Raw genomic sequence first — 27,649 nt, forward strand, 5'->3', positions numbered from 1 at the left:
GAATCTCTTTTATCTAGTACGGTATTGTCTGTATCTGAGGGTAGAGTCTCAATCAATTGAGATATACTGCCTGGTGGATTATTTTTTAATACCGATAAGCTGTTAGGAGCATTGGTGTTCTTGACATTCTTTGGGGGAATGTACTCTTTACCAAGATGTTTCCAATAATTTCTTAGACAAGCTACGTCATTGAAGTTTTTTGTAGGAATCCACTCATCCCAATCGCTGCTGTAGTTTTTCCAGCGTACAAGGTATTCCATATTCTTGGATGTACCTCTGTGATTGAGGATAGCTTCAACTTCGTAATTTTTAATCTCGTTACCTTCATCATCTAATGAAATAACTTCATCATGTGAAATTAATTTCAATTCTATAGAGGTATACGCTCTAGGCATAATCATGCCAACATCATCTCTAAGAATGTAGGCATTACCTTGATTTTTAAGAACGACCGTGTAGGGTCCGGCATATGATGGTGCTAATTGGCCATCTTTTTCTATGCGGATCATAACATGGTCATTTGGTTTATAATCTACGAGAACATGGCTATTGTTAAATCTTGCCTGTTCAAGTTCAATTTGTTCTTTTGTTCTATCAGCAATAGCCGGAAATACAACATCATGCATATAGTCTATACGCTTCAAGAGCTCTTCATATGACATATCTTGTTTCACAACTTTTTGATTGTTTATATCTTTAGACTCCAACGGGTCTGTTGGTTCTGGTAGTCTTCTTGCAAAAAACAAGGAAAATGGAGAGGTATTTAATTTCTTGGATATACGCTTATTTATAGCCAACTGAATAGCATTTAAATGTAAATCCCAATCTACTCCCACACCACTGGTAGCTTTGGCTAGCAACTTCTTGACGGATTGTACCGTACGTTCGGCTAAGCCATTAGCAGAGGCGTGTAAGGGTGTAATAAATCTTTGTTCGTAACCAAGTGCATCTGCAATCTCCTTGGTTAAAAAGTTCTTTAGTTCTCTACCATTATCTGATTGGGTACAACCAGAAGGTGGTCCAATAAGGGCAAATACATCAACTAAAACTCTAGTGATAGTTGATGCTCTTTTATCAGGTAAGGCGCGAAGTACACAAAAGCGAGTACATACATCCACAATTACCATGAAATACATATTTATATTATCTTTTGAGTTTGGAATAGGACCAGCTAAATCTATTGCTAAATGCTCACCAGGCAAATAACTGTATATGTTACGAGCTGGATGATATCCTTTCTTTTGAATATTATGTTTCATACATGGGTTGCATTTACGAACGAATTCGACACAATCACCAATTAAATTAGTCCAATGGACACCATCTTTATGCAATCTTTTTACCATCTGTTCTCCTCCATAATGACCAACAGCATCATGTGCATCAATTAAAAGTTGATTTCGATCATTTTCTGGTGGAGTAAAATAATCTTGGCATATGGTTTGACCGCTCTGGATGTAAAATATGTTTTTTCTATCTGTGATCATGTTTTGATCACCATCTTGAGAATTAAATTTTTATCGTCACTGATGGTTAAGGACGCATTATTTCTTTTTCTATTATTTATAGATTTAGATAAGGCATAATTTGTCTTAAATGCTACTAAATGCTGTTTCTGTTTCATCTCGTTTAATTCTTCTTCTTCTATGTCCACAGGTGGATATAGACGACTGAGTTTATCTGGCAGTACATTATATATACCCTTACAATGGATTACTTCTAAGTCATACATAAGTAAGACATCTAACCAACGAATTATCATGCTATTGGCATGTTTTTGTGTAAATATGTAACACAGGGCATTATGATCTGTATATAATCTAACTCTAGTACCCCAAATAAATTTATGGAATTGTTTAAGTGCATATATAATACCAAGAAGTTCACGCATTGTGACACTAGCCAGACGCTCGTGTTTGTTAAATGTTCGTGACATAAACCCGATATACTTTTTGACTTTAACTTCATCTTTGTTGTCATTTATAATTATATGTTCTTGATACAAGCAGCAACCTGTACTAAAATCTGAACTATCTGTGGCTAAACACAGCGGAAGGTTTGTATCCACGTGTGATAATACCAAGTCAGACTGTAACACCTTTTTAATAGTATCAAAGTTATTTTGGTGAATGTCTGTCCATGGTAGTTTACCATTCTTTTTTGTATCATATGATCTTAGTTCGTCTAGCGGACCCATGAGATGAGCAGCATTTGGAATATATGTTCTGAAATAATTAAAGAAGCCAAGTATAGATTGTATTTGTTTCTGTGTTACCGGGGGTTTCATATCATCCAGATTGGTCAATTTTCTATAATCTATTTTACGACCCGCACTAGAGATAGAGTGTCCCAGTAAAAAGACAGATTTCTTTGCAAAATGGCTTTTCTTGTTATTTATACGCAAATTACTAGTTGTCAATAATTGCAGTACGGTCTTAACGTGGAAGAAATGAGCTTCCATAGAACGGCTGAATATAACAATATCATCAACAAAGCATCTGACATATGGAAGATCTTTAAAAAGATTCAACATTACACGAGAGAATAATTGAGAGATAGTTGATATACCGAAAGGAGCGCCTCTATACATATATTGTAAATTATTTGGAGCTGTAAATGTAGTCTTGATTTGGTCTTCTGGATTGACAGGGAACTGGTTAAAAGCACTTTTTAAATCTATAGTACTAAAAACCGTACAACCTTCCATAGCGTCTAGAATATCTGCTATTAATGGAAGATTATGGCTTTCCTTATTCAGTAATTGAGCATTGAGCATTCGAGGATCTAATAGGAGTCTAACAAAATCTTTTGTAATATTATCCTTATTTATAACACCGTCGATATGGTCTTTTTTCAAAGTTACTGTCATAGGAAGATTCCAACCTGATGGTTTAGCTGGTACAATAATGCCCTGAGCTAACCAATCCTCTATAATCTGCATAACCACAGGTTTAAGCGCATTACTAATAGGATATTGTCTTATATTAGCAGCGAATCCTGTAGGTGTTGGCAATTTTAAAACAGCCTCTTTTATATTGCAAAGGGAATTTTTATCTAATCTTCCATTTGCTTCTAAATATGGATCTATAGCTTTATCAAAAGCCTCTTGTTCATCTAGACTACCAGAACGTGTAATATTGGGTTCATAAGGTGAATCATTAGTGATTTGTTCTTCAACTAATTTTGTTGTAAAGCTTTTATATTTGGTAGCCAAATTAGTCAAATGGATACCTAATTTTGGCATTAAATCCCATCCAACTAAGATGTCCAAGGTCTTGCTATTAAAATTAGGTAATGTATCTTTATCAAGAACATCAAATTTATGATGGATGACGGAATCAACATTATCATATTCTACAGCTAAAGCTTCTGTTGTACGTAATCTAGGTACTCTACGATTATCTGCTACAATTAAGCAACCATCTACTGGTTGATATTTAATATTATTATTGTCAGCATAAGCTTTAGATAATAAACTAATATCTGCACCAGAATCTATCAAACACTTACTGTCTACCGAATTTATCGTGATTGGAACAAAACGAGAAAAAGGGTGGTCTGATTTGTATTCATTGTCTATATCTCCTAATTGGTTTCTCTTAACTTTGATAGCACATACATGATAATCATTGTTTATATTGGAACCGTTGAAGTAATCTGAAGAAATATTATCTTCTTTATTTAAAAATCTGTTATATTCATTATCTGTTTCTAAATCTGATAACTGTAAATTTTCATCATAATACGATGATAAATTAACAAAATTAACGTGTAAATCTTCTGTGTCTTGTACAGCGTTACTAAAATCATGATTATTAGTATAACTCGATGATTCTTTAACAACTTCTTTATCAGCAGCAGGATTTTCCACGATCAAGACTTTTTGAGGGTCTGGTAAGATCTCTGTACCAATCACTGCAACCAATTTATTTTGTACATCTAGGTTGTTACTTACATTGTCTTGTAAGGAAGCATCCTTGGATCTAAAGAATTCAATTCTTTTCTTACAGTTGTATCTGTGGTTGTAAGTCCACTTCTCTTCACAGAAAGTACACTTTCCACTATTCTTCAACTTGCTTCTGTATTCTGTGGCGGAAGAAGAAGGATCGTCTTCAAACTTTCTTTTCTTCGCACCGTTATCTTCTACTGCATTCATCTTTTCGTCTTCATTGCAGCTGTCTAATACAGTTTCTATATCAGCAATATGTGTACCGACGGATCTTTGGAATTCATCCCAAACAAAAGGCAAATGGTGAATTTTCTTCAAATTCAAGGATTCCATGTCACTACTCTTGGATGTTGATGATTTCTTTTTAAATATCTTGTGTACTTCATCTTGTACTCTTGTTGGCAAAGCATTTAAGAATTGATAGATTATTGCCAGTTCAATATTTTCAACAATATTCGACTCTACCATCAATTGCTTGAATCTTTCCATACCCAAAATAAAGGATTCATTATTATCAAGTTTAAACTTGATAAGGTTCTGAGCCAACTGGTGTACGCTAGCTTGTTTTCCAAGGTCAAAACGATTTTCCAAAACTGCTACCGCTTGTTTCCAACTTTTAATGTCGCTCTTGGCAGAGTTAAGGTTTGTTTCAAACCATGGGTAGAACTTGGTGTTCTTGGCAAAAGATTTACCGAGGTAGAACAACCAATGTTCGTCAATGTCTACTCCATAATCAACAAACATTCTATTGAATTTAATGATAAACTCCGAAAGTGTAATCGTCTTATCATTATCATCAGATCTTGCTTGCAACATACTCTTGCTTGGATCCACGTCAAATGCAGGAACATCGTCAGAGGGAATCATAGCTCTAATGTCACCATGTTGATTATTGTTGACGAAATTTTTCTTATTTGCGTCGACAAAATTTTGGAGTGCAGCCACTATCTTTTCTTGTTTTTCTAAGTGGGTGCTAAGAATTGTAATCTTATTCTTAATCTTGATGATATCTTCATGATCATCGGGCAAATCTCGAATAATGGCCAATTCAATGTGCTCATTAGTCATCTCGGATAACAACTTACTGATTTTCTTATACCGAGCTTGCGCAACAGTAAGATCATCAAGTCGATCATTAACCTTATTATCCGAAGAGGTGGTGCTACCTACAACACTTTCCTCAGGGACAGGGGCGTATTTAGAAGTTACTCTTGGTTTAACAGGAGTAGCTTCGTTCTTTGGATCTTGACTATCATCATCGACCTCCATAGCGGTAGGATCAGATTCTGAAGTCTCGACCGTTCTATCACTACCAGTCTCTTGAGTTATGTCTAATCTTAAACTCTCGAGATTGGCAGTTATCTTATCTTTATTTGTGTCTCATCGAAAAAAATGTGGCAAAAGCGGTATTCACTAGTTAATTTTAAATAAAGTCTTATAAAGTCGATGAGACACAAATAAAGGATCTTTATTAATTTGATAAAAAGCGAAGAAGGATCTTAATTGACCGGGATAGCTTCTTTGTAATTATTGCGGATTCTTAATATAGTGACTGTACGATCTCGAGATGGACATCATCAGTACAATTATGATTGTACTGAGATTTAATCTCATATGAATATCTGTTTAAGAGAGAAGATTATACATATCAAGTGTTTATATCTTCTCAAATACGACACGTCCTCTACAATTGGAGCAAGAAAGGCTCCAAGTTTTAACGCCAGTCGAATCGATTCCAGCTCAGAGCGTGTTGGGTCGGGTGAGTGCAGCACTACATTTTTGTTTGATAAAGATAGATAAGTTAAGGTGATTTTGAAAACATCTTTAAACAACTTACAAGCGAGTTGGCGCACGGTGAGAACCCCATCATTCATTAGTAAAAGGATCAAAGCCAGCAGAAGGTTTCGAACCTGTGAAGCGGTCATGTTTCCTTGCACAAAAATATACTCCCTTACTACCGTATTTAACTCCAACTGCCCTCTAGCGACCCGAGCAAAGGGCAAGCGAATGGAATTCGTGGTGGTGGTGATTGCGTGAACAATTTCACCAGGAAAACGTCGAAAACGGTCACCAACTAGAGAGAGAGACAACATTAGATGCAGGTTACTTTTATCGAAAAACCATTACCATGATGACAAACTTACCTTCATACTGACGGGCAAAATAGTCAGGGTTGGGCGGTGGTGATAGCAGAGCCACGTGGAAGGGGAGCAGAGGGGGGGGGGACAGGCAGAACCTCAGCCACAGGGGGAAAGCCACGAAAGGAGCTGCAGGATGAGGGGGAGACACCAAAAGTTTATCCTCCTCATCGTCAACGACGTTCACTAAATCACCTCTCATGTTAGTATAGATACCAGATGTTTTATATGGATTTTTTTTGCTGTTATTCCTACCAAAACGGACCGGAAGAGGTACTTGGCTCATTCGAACTCTGTACTGGTTATAGCTCAAGCAAAGATAGTCTTCGTTCACCGGTAATGGCTACAGGCCAAAAAAAAAAGTCGTTATCAATTAACATTCTGGTAATCGTAGAAGGAGCATGATGGGCAAAATCTACAACCACCCCCAAAAAATAAATTGTCAGTATTCCCCCATACTCACACATCCTTTTTGTCGATTCACACCCCCATCCCAACTAAACTTTTTTACCTTCACAAAACGAAGTGAAAAGATTGTATAGTGCATTTCTGCGTTCTTCGAAATGGTGTTCCATAGTTTGTTTGTGTCTGTGTGTCTGTGTGTGTGTATGTGTATGTGTGTGTGTGTGTTTTTGCCTAAATTGAGGTAAAGATAAAAAACCGAAAACGAAAAAACACATCGCTTATTATAGAATGACCCACTTTAATTAACAAGCGTTTCGATCACCACTTTGATTAATCATCACTCTGATCAACAAGCGTTCCCATCAATACTTTGATTAACAAGCGTTCCCATCACCACTATAATTAACAAGCGTTTCAGGAACGTGGCTAGGATTATATAATAGCAATAATATCAGAAGATACCTACCAGTTATACAAAGACAAAAGGAGAACGGTTTACAAAGTATTTAATAATAATAATTGATTATGGAACGGGGAAGGCGATAAAAAGGGGGTGTATCTATATCTTTTCAGATAACATGGGTTTGCATTTAAGAATGTCTTGGCTTACTTAATTAGTCTTAGTGTTAGTTTCAGCTTACGTGGCCGAAACCCATGAGTCTGTGGAAATTGGTGTAGATTTATAAATAAAAACAAGAAAATTATCAAACTTGCAAAAATTAACTTAGGCTTTATTAAACAAATAAAAGGGGGTCTTTATATACACATTATTTCAGACATTGATCACAGATGTACTGATGACGGTCGTGGGTAGATTCATCAAGATAAAAATCCAATGTAATGATCCCATATAGAAAGGCCATAATGAGATGTCCATAACAATAACAATAGCATTCATTCTTAAACTGTGCATGTCTTGTAGCACAATATTCAGGGAAAAATGTAGTTCTTAATTCAGATAGCTGTGGCACCTCAATGTGGCTGATGTAACCTTCAAATGTTTTCATATCAATGTTATAATTTAAATGTATGTCTTATACTTGTATGAAGGATGATATGAGATCAAGCCTGTACATAAAGTAAATTATCAGTATTTAATATAACAGTATCAATAAGAATTATATTTAGGATTATTAAATGGAAGATTTAGTAGATAGAGTCATATATTAAGTATTATAAACACCAAATTCGGATAATTAAATCAAACTATTACTGCATCCATAATTATAATACATTTGGATTTTTGAACATGAAAGTTTAAATTAATTCTGCTACGTCATGTTATTATGGTTGCTGTAAAAAATTGGCTTAGTTGGGTATAGTGTGCAACACTGTTTCGTTTTCTATGGTAAATGTGTTTGTTGGTTGTACAATTAAATAAAAGTCCAAAGCATTTTAATTGGAATTATTAGAGCATAAATAAAAAAAAATGGTAAAGGGAAGAAAAGATTAAAATCAAGGGAAAATGCCATCTGTAGTCTTTCAAGGACCTAAACTTTAAAGTGACTACTATCGACATTTTAGCCGAGCGAGCTTCGAGCGAGCATCGATCGAAGCTCGCTCGAACCCAAAAAAAGTGGCACAAGCTCGAGTACAAAAACTCGGTTCGAGCTTCGTTCGAACTGGCGCAAGATCGGTGCAAGCTCGAAAAGTTCGAACACTATGAGGCACTGGTAATTCGAGCAATAAAGTTATAAGATGACCCCGATGTTTATTAACAAAATTGAGCAAACGTAGCATAAAAGATAGGCTTACAAACAGTGCAGTTTTATTAACGAGCTTGGACAAATACTGATTTTGAGATGAATCGAGAATCAAGATGAAAGGTCTAGAAAAGACACTCTCGAACCCTGTGAATACACTATCAAGTGTTGTGTTTTAAGGTAAGGTTTTAAATTATAAAAAGACTATGGGAGTAGTTTGAGACTGTTTATAAGATTGTCCTTTATTAATAAATGAAATGTACGAGTATTTATATAAAAGACTGTCTGCTGTGTTCATATCTCTAGTGCTATCTTGAAGTTATCATTGATTAACCAAAAATGTATACGATTATTACATAGTCACTAATTTAGTCTTGTTCTAATAAATGTTAAGTCTTCTTAACTCTCTTTGCTTTAAACTAAATTTTAAGTATTTCTCAGACGTACTAAATTAGACTTGTGATGTAATATCCTTATAGTTCTTAGAGCATTCCCAACCGTGGATTAGATTAATGGATTATATCAGATCTAATACAATTTTTAATTAAAAGCATTCCCAACCGTGCATTAATTTTTTATTAGATTTAATTATTTTTTTAATTTTCATTACATATTGCTTAAATCTGAACAATAAATAATCCAAAAAAAAAAATCATTATTTTTCTTTCCACACATAAATTTTTCAAATTTTACAAGTAAAAATGCCAACTGATCCTCTCAAGCGCAAGTCATCACCAAACTGGACTACCAAAGAAGATATGCAGCTGTGTCTATCATGGATTGCCATATCTAAAGATGGAATCGTTGGAAATGGACAAAAAATGGCCACCCTTTGGGCTGGTATCAGGAACAACTTTCGTGAGAACTTTGCAAAGAATCAAGCCGCTGTATTGGTAGATCGTGACGACGATAGCTTTTATACCAGATGGAAAACCATCCAAAAACTGGTTTTAAAGTACACTTCTTTGACCAGGTTCAAAACGGTCCTTCTCCCAGTGGCTCTGGGCCCAACGAAATGGTAAGTAATATTTATTATGATTGTTTATAATGTAAATTTATCGATTACTTACCAACCAATCAATCAAAATAGATTGACAGAGCAGACGTGCTCTTCGAAAAAGACGTTGGTAAGCGATTTAATTTGCGGCACTGCTGGAAAATTCTTCGTTCAGAACCAAAGTTCAAGTCGATTCTTGAGGTTTCTGCCATCAAAGCCAAAGGAAAGCGAAAGGCAACAAATTCTTCAGCTGTGGAAGATGACGTTGACGAGGTCCGACCTATTGGTCGCAAGAAAGAGAAACGTTTGGCAAGCGGCGAAGGCTTGAAGGCTGCAAGTGAAAGTAGAAGTGCCAAGAACATCGAGCTTTTGCTTGAATGCAACAGGGAAAGGATAAGATTGTTACAGATGACAAGAGAAGACGAAATTATGAAAAAGGACATATACAGCGTAGATGATCTTGACTATCGTGAATTACTGATCGTACAGAAGAAGAGAATTTTGGCTCGGATGTGGGAAGAAGAACGTCGTCTTCAAAAGGAAAGTGAATCATCTTTGCTGAGAGAAGCCGAAAAAGACGAAGATGGGAGTGACGTGGAGGTACCAGAAGAAGTAAGAGAAGAAGTAAGAGAAGAAGTAGAAGTAGGGGGAGAAGAAGTTGGGGAAGAAGAAGAGGTAGACGAAGAGGTAGATTAAGAGTTACAAAATTCGGTATAACATCTATAAAATAAAAATTAGTTTATATTTAAAGAAAGAAAATACATTTTGAAGTGGATTAAAAAATCGATTGAACTTTGGAAATAGCTACAACTATTGTCCAAGATCGAAGGAATGATTGTTCATCCATCGCTTCGCTGATTATTGATTGGTATAAATACTTAATACTTTTACCAGTGTTTTCAAAATTAGATAAAAGTTTCAACTTTGTTCTTTGTTTATTTTCTTTCATATATGTTTGTATGTATGTATTAAGTTTTTATTAATTTACGGCATATGTAACTACATGTTACCTTTCCTTTGCCATAAATGTTCAATTAAATCTTTTTGTAATTGGCTGTGGGTATGGGGATCTCTAATCGAGAAGTACTGCTCAACGAATTCATCAAATGTTAACTCCTCCCGAGATGATGAAGGTGTGGCAGAATGAGGAGTATAAATCAATTCAAGACCTTGCCCGCGTTCATTTTCCACTATTTTGTTGTGCAGAATGATGCAAGAGTTCATCACAGTTTCTATATCCCTCTTTTTAAACATCCGAGCTGGTCTTTGAACCATGGCGAATCTCGCTTGGAGAACACCAAACGCACGCTCTACATCTTTTCGAGTTGCCTCTTGCCCTGTTGCAAAATACTACGTTAAAGTCTTGTGTTAATATCAAAATAACCAAGTTTAGCTTCAGATAATATATGTGTACCTTCGATTTGGCTGTTTGCGGGTTAGGGATGGTTTTTACCAAAGTTGCGTACTTTGGGTAAATACCATCCGCCAGGTAATACCCCTTCGTGTAGGTATTGCCATTCACCTCAAACCTGACATCGGGGGTTACACCTTTTGCCAGGTCTGCAAACACAGGAGACCGATTGATGACATTAATGTCATTAAGTGACCCAGGGAGTCCGAAGAACGCATGCCAGATCCAGAGGTCATGTGAGGCTACGGCCTCCAGAATTACAGAGGGCCTCTTGCTCTTGCCGGTATACTGGCCATGTAAAGCTGTCGGGCAATTCTTCCACTCCCAGTGCATACAGTCAATTGATCCAAGCATGCCGGGGAATCCTCTCTCTTCTCCAACACGCAACAAACGGTCAACATCTTCCTGGTTGGGTGAACGGAGGTATTCCTCACCGAATACCTCGACAGTCGCCTTGCAGAACCGCTTCAGACATACCATGGCTGTAGAGTCGGCCATACGAAGGTATTCATCAACTGTATCTGCTGCTGATCCATACGCCAACTGTCTTATCGCAGCTGTTACTTTCTGCAAAGTAGACAACCCCAAATGGTTCGCTGCATCCACCTTTTGTTCAAAATAGCTATCATGGTTTTTTATAGCTTCAGCAATTTCCAAGAAGAGGTCGCGCTTCATTCGAAATCTTCTACGGAACATTTCATCGGAATAGACCGGAGTCTCGGAAAAGTAATCTCTCATAAGAGTATCGTGGCCTTCAATGTGTCCACGATCGATATAAGTGCGTCCCATAACGGAACCTTTTTGGGGTTGTACTTCCTCTTCTACTTCGACAGTATTCAACTCTTCGAACAAAACGTCTTCCATCATAGCATCCAATAATTCGTCTTCTAAATATTCTGAGCAGTTGTACATTTTAAATAATAAGTTTGTAGTAAATAAGATAAATGTAAAAAAAATTCAGACAAGTTACAGAAAATAATAAAATATAATCATTTTTTTGGTTAATTAAACGTTTATGTGGGATTTATTAAAAATAATCCTTTTTTTTAATCCACGGTTGGGTGTAAAAAAATTACGCACATCTAAACCTTAAAAATTGAGCCAGATTTAATTAAAAAAATAATCCACGGTTGGGAATGCTCTTACTATGACATTTATTGTTAAGCTTATATCACAAATGGTATCAGCATGGATAAGCCTTTGTTAGCTCTAATATGGCTATAGCCTTGCTAGGTCACCACATCAAGCACTACAAACCTCAACGTGTCCAACGCTATAAATCTTCCATGTAATTACGTTAATTCAAAAATCTTCAATGAGTAACCAAGCATCGAGTAAACATTCTAGAAACTTTAGATTTGAACAAAAAAATATTGATATGTTATGTGTTCCATATAGTATACCTCACTCACAACATTGTCTAGTACAATCTGGAATAAACGCAATTTATTTCATAAGAGAATTTTTAGCAGAGAGATTTTGTAAATAAAAAAAAGTGAGGCCTCTCTCAAAAACTGCCCAGACCCTGTAATAAAAAGCTGAAGTAGAAAAAAAAAATTTCCGTCGATGGCACCATTATTCTCCAATCAAGTTGGCCCACGCTATGACAACCATTTACTTTTCGTTAGATGTGACGCAATTCTGGTTTCCCAAGTTGTTTACCTTTTACTTATTACCCTTCCAACCTTCTACCTTACAATTTATGAAGGAATCTCTACAACCTCCTAATACTTAGTGGGTCTTACCAGCCGCTTAATCTCTGAACCAATCGCACAATCTCTTGATTAACATGCAAATGTCGCCCAATATTTTGTTGTTAACCCACCTTAGTGCCCAACTATTTCAGATTTTAAACTTTGTGCATCTGTTGCTATCGTGCCATCTACGTGAATAAGCCTTTTTACTACCAGGCTCTTATGCTTACCGAGGTCTGCTTCACTTGACAGAGATGCTTTACTTTTTCTTCGAGAAGTTAAATACTGTACTTACCCATCATGAGCAATTTTCTCAAGGGCTTTGGGGGAGGGTAATATTTTTAAAAGTTACTAGCTGTCAGGAACGTGGCTAGGAATATATTATAGCAATAATATCAGAAGATACCTACTAGTTATACAAAGACAAAGGAAGAGTGGTTTATAAAGTATTTAATAATAGTAATAGATTATACAGGGAAGGGGAAGGATACAAGATAATCGACGTGGAACGGGGAAGGCAATGGAAAGGGGGAGTATTTATATTTTTTCAGATAACATGGGTTTGCATTTAAGAATGTCTTGGCGTACTAAATTAGTCTTAGTGTTGGTTTCAGCTTACGTGGCCGAAACCCATGAGTCATGATTACTAATTGCTTGGCGTCGGAGATGCTTGGAAACGAGTCATGATTACTAATCTCTTGGAAGCGGAGGTTCGTTGCGTGGATAGTCTTGGAAGGTCCTGGAAGGTTCTGGACACTGGGGTTGTTGAATCTCAGCATGAGATTCCAGAACATTCCAATAGTCGGGGATTCGTGGTCAGGGGCAAAGTGCAAAGTACGTGGTTCATGACATGACCTCCCTTTCTAGGCTTGAGCTCCGGCGAAAGTGTTTGGGCGACTTGGATGCTTGACGTGGAACTTGTTTATTAAGTCTTGGCAATGAGTTAAATTTTTGAGTGGTTCCCAGGTACGGTCCATGACGTTATAGCCTTTCCAATGGACTAGGTACTGGAGTTGTCTTCGGTGGATACGTGAATCGATAATATGTTCTACTTCATATTCTTGGTGATTATCAACTATATCAGGTGGTAGTTGCTTGGGTTGTCTATCATGAATTTTGTCTTCTTGGTATGGTTCCAGTAGGTTGACATGGAACACTGGGTGAATACGCATGGTATGGGGCAGTTCTAACTTGTGTAAAAATCCAGCCTGCGGTCTCGTGCCACAGCAACAACCCTTATCTATTTCAACCATGTGGTGACACAAGTCCTTCCTACCAATATAAATATCCCTTACTTTTTTCATAAATAAATCCTCAGACTTCTCTTATCTCAATTTAATACTTATTTCCTTCAGAGTCGTTTATCGCTCTTTATTTTTTTATATTCTTTTCCTTTTTTTATTTTCTTCTTTTTTTCTTCTCTTTTATTTATATATTAGAAAACATCTTTAACAAGAAACCTTCAATATATAGCACGATCTTGTATAGTAAACCTCTGCAATAAGAAACCTACATACTTCAACCAGTCGTAATAAAAACTTCACTTCATAAAAACTTAAATACATATATACTAGAAAACCTCTGTAATAAGAAACCTTCAGTATAATATTCGATCTTGTATAGTAAACCTCTGTAATAAGAAACCTACATACTTTAAACAGTCGAGATTAAGTTCCCCCATCTATTTTGTTTATTCTAATTTATAAGAAAACCTCTGTCAAAAGAAACGTTCTATAAATTATTAGACCTTGTATAGTAGACATCTGAAAAAAGAAACATACATACTTCAAACAGTCTAAGTAAACCATCCCTTAACTCTTATATATTATTCTTCTACTTTTGAAGACATAATTTATCTATCCTCCTAAATCAAAACTATTGATTTCTTATACTCATACTCAATTTGACGTAAAAGTTCAAACAGTATTACTACTTTCCTAAAGTCTACTTTAATCTACTACACATAAAAAGGCGTAATCAGATCTAATAACTTGATTTGGTGCTCACTATAAACTTTACAAACTCCTACTTAAACCACTTTAAACCAACAACCAATTTATAATACTTGAACGATCTTGAACCAATCTTGGCGATGATCTTGAATGGGCCTAGTCGTTTGTAGTCTAGTTTCTTGGTTGGCCTTTGGGACTTGATATTCCTGGTGGAGAGCCATACTTTGTCTCCAATATTGTACTTGGGACTTGGGAGTACATTACGATCGTGGAACATGGCGTGCTTTTCTTGAGCTAAAGCAATGTTAAAGCGCATGTCTTCATGGAGGTCGTGGATATTCTTGATTCGTACATCTGCTGGTGTTTGATCTTTGTTGGACAATGGCAATGAAACAGATAAGCGTGGGTGATAGCCGTAAACTGCATAGAATGGGGATGTATCCGTGGAAGAGTGCTTGGAATTGTTATACGCAAATTGGGCAATGGGTAGATAGTCGCTCCAATTGGACTGTTGGTAATCGATATAGCAGCGCAAGTACTGTTCGAGGATAGAATTTATACGTTCTGTTTGGCCATCGGTCTGTGGGTGGAATGCAGTGGATAGTTTTTGCTGGACGTTGAGTGACTTGAGTATAGCTTGGGTAAACTTGGATGTAAACACTACACCTCGGTCGGAGACAATATCGTTGGGGATACCAAATTGCGAGAACACATGGGTGATGAATAGTTGGACTGTACCTTCTGCATTTACTTCGTCAAACGTGGGTACAAAGATAGCCATTTTGGAAAAGCGGTCTACGAAAACACTAATGGAAGTGAAGGTCTTGGACGGTGGAAGTTGTGTGATGAAGTCAACTGAGATAGATAACCATGGTGCTTCTGGGATGGGTAGAGGTGACAAGAGACCGTAGGGCTTGTGGTGTGTACTTTTGTTACGAATACAAATTTCACAACCTGATGCGTAGTCCTTGATGTATTTCCTGAGACCTGGCCAAAAGTAGTTACGTGATACGAGGTCGTGAGTCTTAGCTATGCCAAAGTGACCGGCTGAAGGGGAGTCATGGCTGTGCTAAATCACACATATAGATTGTACATATAATAAATTCATATCTCATCATTACTGATAAATGATAGCTAAATCATGATCAGGCATAAAAAGGAATTTGCTAAAGCCGGTCACTATTTTAAAGTGTCACGGTATCGTAACACCAATGTCCAAACTTAAGACATGTTATTGTTATTATTTCTCTATTGACTATGCGTAGCACTAATTGTCCAATATAGATATTGTTATTGATAGCATACTCATATTGTTAAGAGTAGTATCCTCAGCCTCGTCCATTCCATTTATTATAAATACTCTTTATTTTTCCTCTTCTTAAATCTTCAGTTAACTTTAACATCAATAAACTCTGACAAGAATTCTAATTGATCCTATTGTTTTTTTCTACCTTTTTTTCTGCAAAACTATCCTCTATAAACCTACTTTTGCTACAATGGCATTCTTCTAGAATCTGTTTCTTGATGCTTCGGTTGTCAGGTACGCAAATTAAACCATCGTAGAAGAGAATGTTGTCATTGAAGTCATAGTTGCTGGGTATGCTTGAGTCTTGGGGGTCTTTCTTAATGAGTGACAACATGGGGCCAAAGTGGGGGTCATCGTGAATTTCCGTGACAATGGTTTGTAGAATGTCGTTGTTTTCAATCGTTAAGGGTGCTTGAGTAATGGCGTTAATCATGAATTTACTTGGGTCTAATAGTGTCATGGAAGTGGTACTACGGAGTTCACCTCCCTCCAAAAAGGGTTTATCTTTCCGAGATAAGGCATCGGCGGCACCATTTTGATTTCCTGGTCGGTACTTGATGATGAAGTTATAGTCTGCTAATACTTCAGCCCATCTGACTTGACGTCGGCTGAGGGCGCGAGTGGTGGTGAAGTATTCCAGATTTTTGTGATCCGTAAGAACAATGGTGGCTTGACGTGAGAATTCGAGGTATGGTCTCCAGTGCTTGAAGGCGGCAATGATGGCGAGGAGCTCCTTATCATAGACTTGATAATTTTGCTCGGCTGGTAAGAGTTTCCTGGAATAGTAGGCGATGGGATGTGTGTTACCGTCTTTGTCGGTCTGGCTACAGACAGCACCTAAAGCATAATCTGACGCATCAGTTTCAAGTAGGCATGGCAGGTCCGCGTCATAGTGACGAAGAATAGGATCAGATACAATAGCTGACTTGAGTGTCTCGAAGGCATGACTTGCTTGGGGGGACCATTCCAACTTGACGTCTTTCTTGAGGAGTGATGTAAGAGGTGTACACATCTTGGAATAGTCCTTAATGAAACGACGGTAGAAGTTGGTTAACCCTAGAAATACTTGAATATCGTGAACATTGCGACATGGTTTCCATTCGGATACAGCCATAATTTTCTCTTGGTCCATGGATATTCTGTTAGTGCTGATGACGAAGCCTAGGAAGTTGACGGTGGATACATTAAATTCACATTTTTCTAACTTGAGGGAAAGTGTAGCATCTTGGAGTTTCTGTATTACGAGGCGAACGTGGTTGTCGTGGTCTTCTTGGTTATCGCTGAACATGAGGATGTCATCGAGGTATACAACCAGAAACTGGTCCAAGTATTCTCTGAGAACATCGTTGACAAAGGCTTGGAACGTAGCAGGGGCGGAACATAGACCGAAACTCATGACCGTATATTCGAAGTGGCCATAGCGGCAGATGAAAGCAGTTTTCCATTCATCACCTGGGGTGACACGAACGAGATTATACGCACCTACCATGTCAAGCTTGGTAAATATCTTGGCTTGGTTCAAACGTTCGAGAGTTTCTGAGATCAATGGGAGTACGGCTGGCGAAGCAATGGTTATTTTGTTGAGGCGTCGATAGAGTGCATCTGCTTTTAGGTGGTACCTAAAAAAAATTTAAGCAGAGACAAATTTTTAGATGGGTAAAACACATTTTCTTTATAATTAATATCCCATCTGAAAGGTTAGGATTGTTTTTTATGTTGATTAGAATGAGAATCTACATATATTAATATATAAAAATAATAGGAATTAGGAATTGTAAAAAACAGTCACAAAGTTACGAATTTTTTGAGGGGGTGCGGGGGTTTCCCCCGCAAGAGGGGTGGGGGGTTTGGGGGGAGGGGTTCCCCCTCCCCCCAAGAATACGGCCCATATTATTTAGCATTAAATTGTTACCTTCTGAAAAACAATATTCCTTTTTTTTTTACAGCGCTGTGTTTTTAAAGCATCATTTTTTTTATGGCGTAATATTTCTGAGCCGAGATACAAAATTAGAGGATGGGAAAACCACTCCTCCCAAGAATACGACCCATAATATTAATCATTAGACTAAAAAAAAAGATCATATATAAAAACTGATTGTTTGGAGAAATTCATAATATAAAAAGTGACTTTTACGGAAAAAATCATTGCAAATAAAATTGTTACTATGGGGTTTTCGGGGTGGAGGTTACCCTCCGGCCCAGTATAACAACCAATAGTATTAAGTATTATATTATCGAGTTTAGAGAAACAGTATATGAACACTTTTTCACAAACAATATGTCATTATTCGAGAACAACTGGAAAATTAATTGTTTTAGGTCGATGAAGGGGTCGCCTTTGAAATTAATATTTTGGATTATCAAGTCTTTCATTATGAAGCAAAAACACTGCGCATAGAATAGCTAATCAGATAAATAAACAATTAATACTTTTTGCGTAGATCAACTTTCCTGCCTGGGTCTAGGGATATCGTCTTTTTCCAGATATTTATACATATATTGAGAAACATCAAAGTTTTCTCCAGTATCAAACTAATAATAGGCAGTGTAGCTTAAGTTATAATGGTGCATGGGCTTCATGGTTAATTAATATATGTTAAGTTTGTTATTTCAAAAACAGGCCTGCGGCAGCACGAGGCTTTTTCAAAGCGCAGCGTACCGAACCATAGTGCAGGTCAAAAATTTACCGCAGCGCAGCGAAGGTCAAATTTTTACCGAAACGGAGGTTTGGTTTGAAAAAGCCTCGTTAAATTAAAAAACATAACAGATTCTGGATTCAACATTTTTTTTTTAGGTGGGGCGGGGAAAAAATGTCACAACCTGTACAAAAAGGTTTTAGAGCCAATAATAACCTGCCGCTAATATCATTAGCCGTGGTCGGATTTTGAAATAACCCACTGTTTGTGCTCACGATTTAAAAAACCGCGCACAGACTATATAATCGTTAGCAATGGCTTGAAATAACTTCAACCTTTTTTGTGTACTTAGTAGAACTACTTGAATTTTAAAATATACATTAAAACAAATATTCTTAAGATGCGTGACCCTTTTTAAAAATAATTTATCTATTGAAAGGTTGGAAATATTGATTTGAAGTTGTTTAGAGACAGCCTATGAAATCGCAGCCGGAGGCTTAATATCACAAACCCTGAAAAAGGATAAAAAAGTTTAAACCTTTTTTATGTACTAAGTAGAACCACTTGTAATTTTGAATATATATTATAAAGTATATTCTTAAGATGCGTGACCCTTTTTAAAATTAATTTATCAATTGAAAGGCTTGAAATATTGATCTGAAGTTGTTTTAGAGACGGCCTATGAAATCACAGCCGGAGGCTCAATATCACCAACCCTGAAAAAGGGTAAGAAAGTTTAAACATTTTTTATGTACTAAGTAGAACAACTTGTAATTTAGAATACATATTATAAACTTTATTCTTAAGATACGTGACCCTTTTTAAAATTAATATATTTATTGAAAGGCTTGAAATATTGATCTGAAGTTGCTCAAAGCCGGCCTATGAAATCCCAGCCGGAGGCTCAATATTACTTACACTGAAAAGAAGATAAAAAAGTTTAAACCTTTTTTATGTACAGTAGTCGCTCGATTTAAGGGTGACCAAAAATTTCGGAAATCTCACCCTTAAATAGAAAATACCCTTAAATCGAAAAGCGTGACTATTTTAAACAGAAGTCACTACGCCATTTTTAACCGTGAAATATGATCATTACTGCGAAATATTTATTTTTATTCGGACATTCAATAAATTTGATCAAAAAGTTAGAAAAAAGTCAAAAATACACCGTCAAATCGTTCGATTTAAGGGTATGGGGAATTGGAATCTCACCCTTAAATAGAATAGTGGTTTAGTGGTGTTAATGCTGGGGACGGAAGCTGTTTTTCCAAAATCCACCCTTAAATAGAAAATACCCTTAAATCGAACACCCTTAAATCGAGCGACTACTGTAGTAGGTGGAATTACTTGTAATTTAGAATATATATATTAAAGTATACTCTTAAGATGCGTGACCCTTTTTAAAAATAATTTATGTATTGAAAGGCTTGAAATATTGATCTGAAGCTGTTTAGAGCCGGCCTATGAAATCGCAGCCGGTGGCCCAATATTACTTCCACTGAAAAATTTTCTTCAAAAAAAAAAAAAAAATCCCCCCCCACATAAAAAAAATCTGGCTATGAATAAATTTCCTTTTATATTACTTGTACTAGTCGGAGATGAATGCTCAAAAATGTCACAAAACACGTTAGGAACTACTGAAAAGCAGATGCACTCTAGTCTACACATAACCGGAGGGAGCCGTCTTTTTTCTTTACGAATAGAACTGGTGCACCTGCTGGTGATTCGGACCGTCGAATAAAACCCTTAGCTAAGTTTTCTTGAATGTATTCGTGGAGTGTTTCTAACTCTAATTTTGACATAGAGTACATGGGACCGTAAGGGATATCAGAACCTTCTTTCAGTGGAATATTGTGATCATACGTGCGATGAGGAGGGAGCTTGGCAGCTTCTGTTTTCGAGAAGACCTTGGCATAGTCATGGTATTCTACTGGAAGTTCCATAATTGGCGTGAAGGGTGTTAGGCTGGCGATGATTGGAAGATTAGACTTAATTCTTATATTAGATAGTCAGAGAGAGTAAGCGTAACGACAAGACTTTTTATTATCTACAATAAATTTATCATCTACTTTGGAGGGGGGGTAGATAGGTGTAGAAGGGTTCGAGATTACGGGAGTGGGCTCAGTTGGGGCGCAGCAGATGGTTGTGTCACAATGGAGTAAGGTGGTGTCAGTAGTGAAGTCTAATAATACGTGGTGCTTTCTCAACCAATCAACACCAAGAATGAGTGGGCAATTTAGGTCATCCAAAATACGCAAGTTGATCTCTTCTTTGTGATGGATCGTATCACCGAGACGCATTTGAGTGATACAAGAACCACTAGAACGGGCAAGGGAACCATCGGCGGTTTGCAAGTGAAGACTATTGTTGTTGCTAGGTGTAATGAGCAGATGGAGGTAGTCAACCAGCTCCTTGGAGATGACGGATACGGCAGCGCCAGTATCGATAAGGGCCATTACCATGCAGTGCTCCTTTGGGTTGGTGTTACCAATACTGACAGGAAAATGAAGCATCTGGGCTTGGTGGTGATCGTAACGGATATGAACACAGTGGAGGTCATCCCTAACGACAATGGGACTACTGGGTACTACTTCGGACCTGGGTTGGGCGTACAAGGCATTGATCATGTTGGGGTTGGGATTTACACTATCTCCTACGAGGATTGTTGAAATGGTTTGGCGGCCTGAACTGGGTCTCTTGGCGGGGCATTGGTTGCTGAAGTGACCTGATACTCCACAATAGTAACAGGCCTTCTCTTGATTGCGGCGAGCTCGTTCGTCCTGGGGTACTTGGCGTTGGGTAGAGGGGTTAATAGCAGCGGGGCAATCAACATCCATAGGAGCAGCAGCGTTCGTGACAACTTGAGAAGTCTGTCCCATAGGGCTTTGTACAAGCCTTCTTGTTCGTTGACGCTGGAACAAGCGGTTGTCAATGTCGATGGAGGCGGTCATTAAGGCTTCCAGATTGTTGATGCTGGGGCGACGATCAAGTTCATCCTGGATGACGTCACGTAGATTGACCTTGTATTGTGACACCAGAGCGGCATCGTTCCACAGGACAAGGGAGGACAAACGACGGATTTCGGTGGCATAGGCGGTGGCAGAGTTTGTTTGTCTCAAACGACGAAGTGCGAGTTCGGCGCTCATGGTGGGATCGGAATCGCCGAATGCAGCGGTAATCGTGTCAACGAATACTTGGTACGAGGTGAGAACATCAGGTTTGTTGTGGGGAAGAGCGTCTAGTTTTCTTAAGTATGGCTCGATGTATGCATAGGCGGGACCAGTCAGGCAAGAGGTGGCAAGTAAGATTTTCTTGGCATCGTTGTCGTAACCAGGGTTACCAGCGAAGTATAGTGAGAGCTGTGTGAAGAATGTATTACACGAGGCCGATTGACCAGAGAAGGGCGAGGGTAAACGAATCTTGATACTGATGGGTGCGGTCTTGTTGCTCTGGTTAATGGTGTGTACTTGGTTGAGCAAGTCGTGCTGTTGGGTTTCTAGCTGGGTCATACGACTTTGGATTTCGTGCATGGCGTTGTTAATGGCCTCGAGTTGGCCAGGGAGCGTGTCTTGAAGGTTGTTAACCTGGTTGACCATGAGATTGAGCGTGTGGAGTTGGTCTTCAGAGAGTGACATTTTGATTTCGACAGTAATTGTTGGAATGTGTCGTATTTGGGTACGATCCACTTAAAGAATAATTAAGCAAATCGTTTAAATAAATAAACTATGAAATTAAAACAACCTTTGATGTTGCATATCAGCATACGCTTGTATACTGCTATACAACTTCTCCTACTTCGAGTACATACTTCTATATAAAAGATTGCATGATTGGCCTAAATACGATATACGAATGACAGTTGGATACAGAATGCTATACCACTGAGTTACGATATCACCGATCGAGAAGAGAAACCTCTCAGATCAATCAAGAATTATAAGAAAGAGAAACTTAATATTAATAGTTCTCTCAATGGATTAGCTACCCAGAGAGAGAATAGAACAGCTATTAATATAAATGGTTCATTTACTTATATATTGATATAATTATACTGCTGATAAAGAGTATAAAGAAATAGTGTATGAATTAATGGATACCTAGCTTCTACAACCAAATATACAAATATCGATAAGACATTTTATATTTGGGATCGTAATTTATTCATTACAAAGATAATGAATAAATGATCAACTATTATGTTCTATTGCCAATTACACTTGACAAACAAGTATGCATCTTTTACAGTAACCGTTGCATGATCTGATAAATAAGTGTCTCGTAATACTAAAGATTTATTAGCATACTCATGCTCCCGATCCACTGATATGGGACAACGTTATCTGGAAACAATTCTAACGAGTAGTATCCGTTTAATCCAAGGCGGGAAACAAAGTATAGATCTATTCCAAAACCAGAAAGGTTGACTCATCATTAAAACTCAGGAGAGTTGTGCAATATAAAAAGGATCAATTATTTCATAGCAGCAGAGTTCTTTTAGTCTATTTTTACCCCTAATAAAAATATACTTTTATCTCATTACTTTTCTATGTAATATTTTGTCAAATACCACAGAATGAGTAATGTGAAACTTGGCGAATAATGTGAGTGGTAGAAGTGAAACTTGGCAAATATGTTTTCTTGATTTTGAGAGTTTTGACAGATTTGAATAGGAGTTTGAAATTGGGTTTGAATTCTTGAAAAAAACTAGAGTATCAAAGTTTTTGGTCGATTATGATGTCAGGAACGTGGCTAGGAATATATTATAGCAATAATATCAAAAGATACCTACTAGCATCTAGGCTAAAAAAACTTACTTAAACAGAGTAAATGCGGACGAATGGGCGAATAGTCGTCTGGGGGTAAGCATCCGTTCAAATCTGAGCGGATAGTCGTCCGTGAGCGAGTATCCGTTCATTTTGGGTAAATAAACAATGGTACACAAAAATAAAATTACTTCATTTACTCAAAAAGGGTAAATATTCGTCCAGGGGTAACTGTTCGTTCATTTTGAGTAGAATATATAGTTTGCACAAAAATTTAAGCTTTTTAATCCGTTCCACTTTCCTGCAGCAAACGAGCATTCGTCTATGGGCGGATACTTACCCAGATTGGGTAAATAAAAATTGAGATCCAAACCTTAAAATTACTCATTCATTCCATTTACCTGAAGCAGACGAGTATCTGTCTTAGTGTCCTGTTGTCAAAAAGCCGCGTATACAAAGAAATTTATCTGCCTCCAGTCATCCCTCCGTCGTAACACCAACCTCTAAAAAGTACATATAAACGGAGTCTTTTTTTTTTCCTTTTCCTTTTTTCTTTTTTAATATCTATTTTTTATCTTTTTACCTCAATAAATCAGTTTTTTTTAAAAAAAAATTACTTTTATTCATTCTTGTTTCTCGTAACCATGTAACTGAATAAACGTCTGGGCTTACTTCTTTTGCAATTACACTCTGGTAAACTCATCATTCCATCTCTGAAGTCCCTCCCCTTACTTATCTCTCTTTTAAATCAGCATAGACAGGTGTATAAAGGCCGTGCTTACAGTGTACTACCCCAGTGCTATAAGTAAGTGTTTTTCGTTTATGGCTTTTCTTTTCTCTAATTATCTCTTCAGACTTAAGCTTCTTGTTTTTACCGTAGTGGCGGCTACTCTGTTTAGAAAGGGAATTAGTACGTATCAATTTTGAGTCTTCTTATCAAAACTGTCAGAAACAGAACAAGAACAGAAAGAAGACTACTTGGTGACACGAGAGTCAGAGTAAAAATGATAATAAAGAAGTTTATTTCAGAGAAGGGGGAGGGGTTAGGACTAAGATCCAGAATAACGTTTTTCTAATAAATAACTAGCATCTATTTATACTATTTCTTATACATGGGAAAAGCTACGATGGGTTTAAATTATAGATTAACAAGGGACTTTACGGAACAGATATCATGAACAGATTATTTGACAAGGATGAGTAATTGAGATTCGACGAGTAATAGCAGGCTGGATTTAGTTGACATTGAATAATTAGATGGTTCGGGGAATATCTCTGATTTGACACGGGCGGGAAAACTGGATTGGGATATGAAGTAATAGATGATCGGAAAAAGGTTTACTAAGGTTGAGTCAGACAAGAGGCGGGAAATATATTGGAATACAGATTGGTGGTAGGTTTTACAAGGAATTCAGGAAGCGGGCAAGATATACAGATATGATTTTGGGTACAAGGTTTTACAGGGAGTTTGGTAGCGGACAAGGTATACTGATATTATTTTGGGTACAAGGTTTTACAGGGAGTTTGGTAGCGGACAAGGTATACTGATATTAGATTTTAGGACAAGGTTTCACAAGGGTTTAAAATCAAGGCATGATCTAGGACATGATGAAATGAGTTCATGACAAAAACTAACCTAATACTCATTTAGAAAACTTTGGTTATCCCCCTTGTTTTTAGATTATACGTTGCCTCCTATACATAATAATCAATGCCTTCATGTTATGTCATGTACCGTTTACTTTTTAGCTCATTTAAATAGTAATCCTTCTACATAGCAATTTGTCCTCAAGTATCAAAATATAAATAAATCTTACTTTCATTCTTTTAAATAAAATATATAATCAACTTTTAAAACTGCAAACCAATTTTTTCAAACGAATGAATGTATTAAATGATTCAATATGTATAAACGAAAGTTTTTTATTTGGTTGAAGGCTGAAAGGGAGAGCTGATTTTAAAATATACATGTGGTATTTGACAAAAATATTACAAAGAAAAAGTAATGAGAAAAAAGTATATCTTTATTCGAGGTAAAAATAGACTAAAAGAACTCTGCTGCGATGAAATAATTGATCCTTTTTATATTGAACAACTTCCCCTGGTAGTTGTGTTGAGTCAACCTTTCTGGTCTTGTAATAAATCTATACTCAGTTTCCCGCCTTACATTAAATGAATTCTACTCGTTAGAATTGATTTCAAATAACGTCGCCCTGAATCAACCGATCTGGGACACTCTTATTGTTCTGTTTAAAATACAGAATTCCAGTAAGATATTGTGTAACGGTGGCTAGTTAAAAGATGCATAAGGTTTTTGTGTTTAATTGGCTGTGGTAGAACATGTAGATATGTCTGATCATTTATCCATTCTGTTGATTATTTTTATCTAAGACATGGGTAAATATGTGATCCTAAATATAGAACATCTTATCGATGTTTGTATATTTAGTTGTAGAAAATAGGCATCCAAATATTCCATGCACTACTTCTCTTATACACTTACAGTCGTATAAGTTGTGTTTATCAATATATAAGTAAATGAACCATTTATATAAATAGCTGTTCTATTCTCTCTATGGGTAGCTAATCCATTGAGAGAACTATTAATATTAAGTTTCTCTTTCTTATATTTCTTGATTTGATCGGAGAAGCTTCTCTTCCCGACCGGTGATATCGTAACTCAGTGGTATAGAATTCTATATCCAACTGTCATTCGTATATCGATTTTAAGCCAATCATGCAATCTTTTTATATAGAAATATGTACTCATAGTAGGAGTCGTTGTGTAGCAGTATACAGGTGTATGCTGTTACTCAATATTAAAGGATGTTTTTATTCCATGTTTTTATTTTATTCGATTTATTTGTTTATTCTCAAATAAATCATACCCAAATACGACAATACACCCCCTTAATTATGCATTTAATCCGGTTTTTTTGTTTTTTTTTTTTTTTTTTTTTTTTTTTTTGGGTAAATGGGTAAACGCTTACTATAAATTCGTCTAAACGAGTAAATGGGTAAATTTACCCAATCCGTTTTTTTTGGGTAAATGGGTAAACACTTACTAAAAATTCGTCCATTTGGACGAATCAGGCGAAACATTATAGCCTTGGTGTAGTTATACAAAGACAAAGGAAGAGTGGTTTATAAAGTATTTAATAATAGTAATAGATTATACAGGGAAGGGGAAGGATACAAGATAATCGACGTGGAACGGGGAAGGCAATGGAAAGGGAGAGTATTTATATCTTTTCAGATAACATGGGTTTGCATTTAAGAATGTCTTGGCGTACTTAATTAGTCTTAGTGTTGGTTTCAGCTTACGTGGCCGAAACCCATGAGTCATGATTACTAATTGCTTGGCGTCGGAGATGCTTGGAAACGAGTCATGATTACTAATCTCTTGGAAGCGGAGGTTTGTTGCGTGGATAGTCTTGGAAGGTCCTGGAAGGTTCTGGACACTGGGGTTGTTGAATCTCAGCATGAGATTCCAGAACATTCCAATAGTCGGGGATTCGTGGTCAGGGGCAAAGTGCAAAGTACGTGGTTCATGACACTAGCCCTGGCAGGAACTTCGAGCATTCGCTTATGATACTGTAAATAAAGAGAATGCGGCTCATTTTTCATAAAACAATGATCAAGTATAAATATATGTGGGGACCGTAATTGATGTCAATGTTTACTGCCACTTGTGCTAAAATACCCTACGACTTACGGCAGAGTTTACTACCGCTTCAAAGCAGTCTTGAGTATCAATGTATTTCTTGTTTTTGCCTTTATATACTGGGTTAATCTGCTTAGGCATTGCCTGCATGACTAGTGATTACATGTTTGGGAAGTGTTAACATTGACCGTATTATCAGTAACATATGAGCATTATGCCAATACTTATATGCATAGCTCAGCAGTTATAATCATTGACTCATTGATATTGAACAATAAGTTGCAATATTATTTTAGACGATAAAATACTTTAAATGTGATTGTTTGTAAGTAACATAGATCATCATCTATCCGACATTTGATATCATAACAACTAACAAAAATAATAAAAACATTTGCACAAAGTGTATTTCCCTTTTTTTTTTATGAATTTTCCATGTCACTTGGTTCGACAACTGGGCTGCTTGGCTCAGCAAGCGGGTTGATCATTCTAAATCTGAGCTGATTGTAAGAACGTTCTACCCGCGTCAAATTTCCTCGCAACAAGAAGTTTCTCAGCTCGAAATCAATTAATGGCCAGCCATCAACAACTATACGCCTGCTAGTGTCAATGGCTTCACCCAAAGCCTCTACGCGGAGAAGCTCATCAAGATCCTCACCTCTGACCAATTCCTTCCAGGGAACGTTTTCATAAGAGGTTCTACATTGGTCATCTGCATAATAAATTTAGACAAACAGTTTGAATTTTTCTGATTTAATGTTACTGATGAGGCTCTTGAGAGCATTCTTGGCCGTAGTAACTGTTTGGACGTGCGCAGCCACAGAGACAGGAGTAGCTTAATATATGTAAGCATACAATATATGTTTATCGTCACTTTCACTAGTATCATATAAGAACCTTTTTTCACGGGAGGAGGAGGAGAGGCAAAGGACATAACCTCCTTCTTCCATTTCTTTATGTCCAATTTCTCGACATTCTCTTCATAATAAATATTAACAATGGCCCAAAAAAAGAATAATATATGCTTACCT

The 27,649-nt window shown here is 36.9% G+C and overlaps 3 protein-coding genes across 3 annotated transcripts; all 3 read right to left on the reverse strand.

Annotated features, from left to right (window-relative positions):
- Positions 1-3,711: 3,711 nt before the first annotated feature.
- On the reverse strand, positions 3,712-6,634 carry EV154DRAFT_594835 (uncharacterized protein; the record flags this gene model as incomplete). Its single annotated transcript, XM_051606981.1, has 4 exons — positions 3,712-3,724; positions 3,747-5,328; positions 6,343-6,430; positions 6,599-6,634. 4 exons carry the CDS (start codon positions 6,632-6,634, stop codon positions 3,712-3,714), a joined length of 1,719 nt encoding a protein of 572 aa, XP_051454366.1.
- A 14,628-nt stretch (positions 6,635-21,262) lies between these two features.
- On the reverse strand, positions 21,263-21,700 carry EV154DRAFT_426534 (uncharacterized protein; the record flags this gene model as incomplete). Its single annotated transcript, XM_051596310.1, has 1 exon — positions 21,263-21,700. A coding segment is annotated over one exon (438 nt), but the record flags the coding sequence as incomplete, so codon positions are not given.
- Positions 21,701-25,843: 4,143 nt separating this feature from the next.
- Positions 25,844-26,768, reverse strand: EV154DRAFT_594851 (uncharacterized protein; the record flags this gene model as incomplete). The annotated part of the gene is made up of 2 exons (XM_051606982.1): positions 25,844-26,510; positions 26,670-26,768. The coding sequence occupies 2 exons, from the start codon at positions 26,766-26,768 to the stop codon at positions 26,127-26,129; spliced, it is 483 nt and encodes a 160-aa protein (XP_051454368.1). The 3' UTR covers positions 25,844-26,126.
- Between the last annotated feature and the right edge of the window lie 881 nt (positions 26,769-27,649).

Source organism: Mucor mucedo (genome assembly GCF_025094135.1).
Source record: "Mucor mucedo strain NRRL 3635 chromosome Unknown EV154scaffold_94, whole genome shotgun sequence".
Lineage (NCBI taxonomy): Eukaryota > Fungi > Mucoromycota > Mucoromycetes > Mucorales > Mucoraceae > Mucor > Mucor mucedo.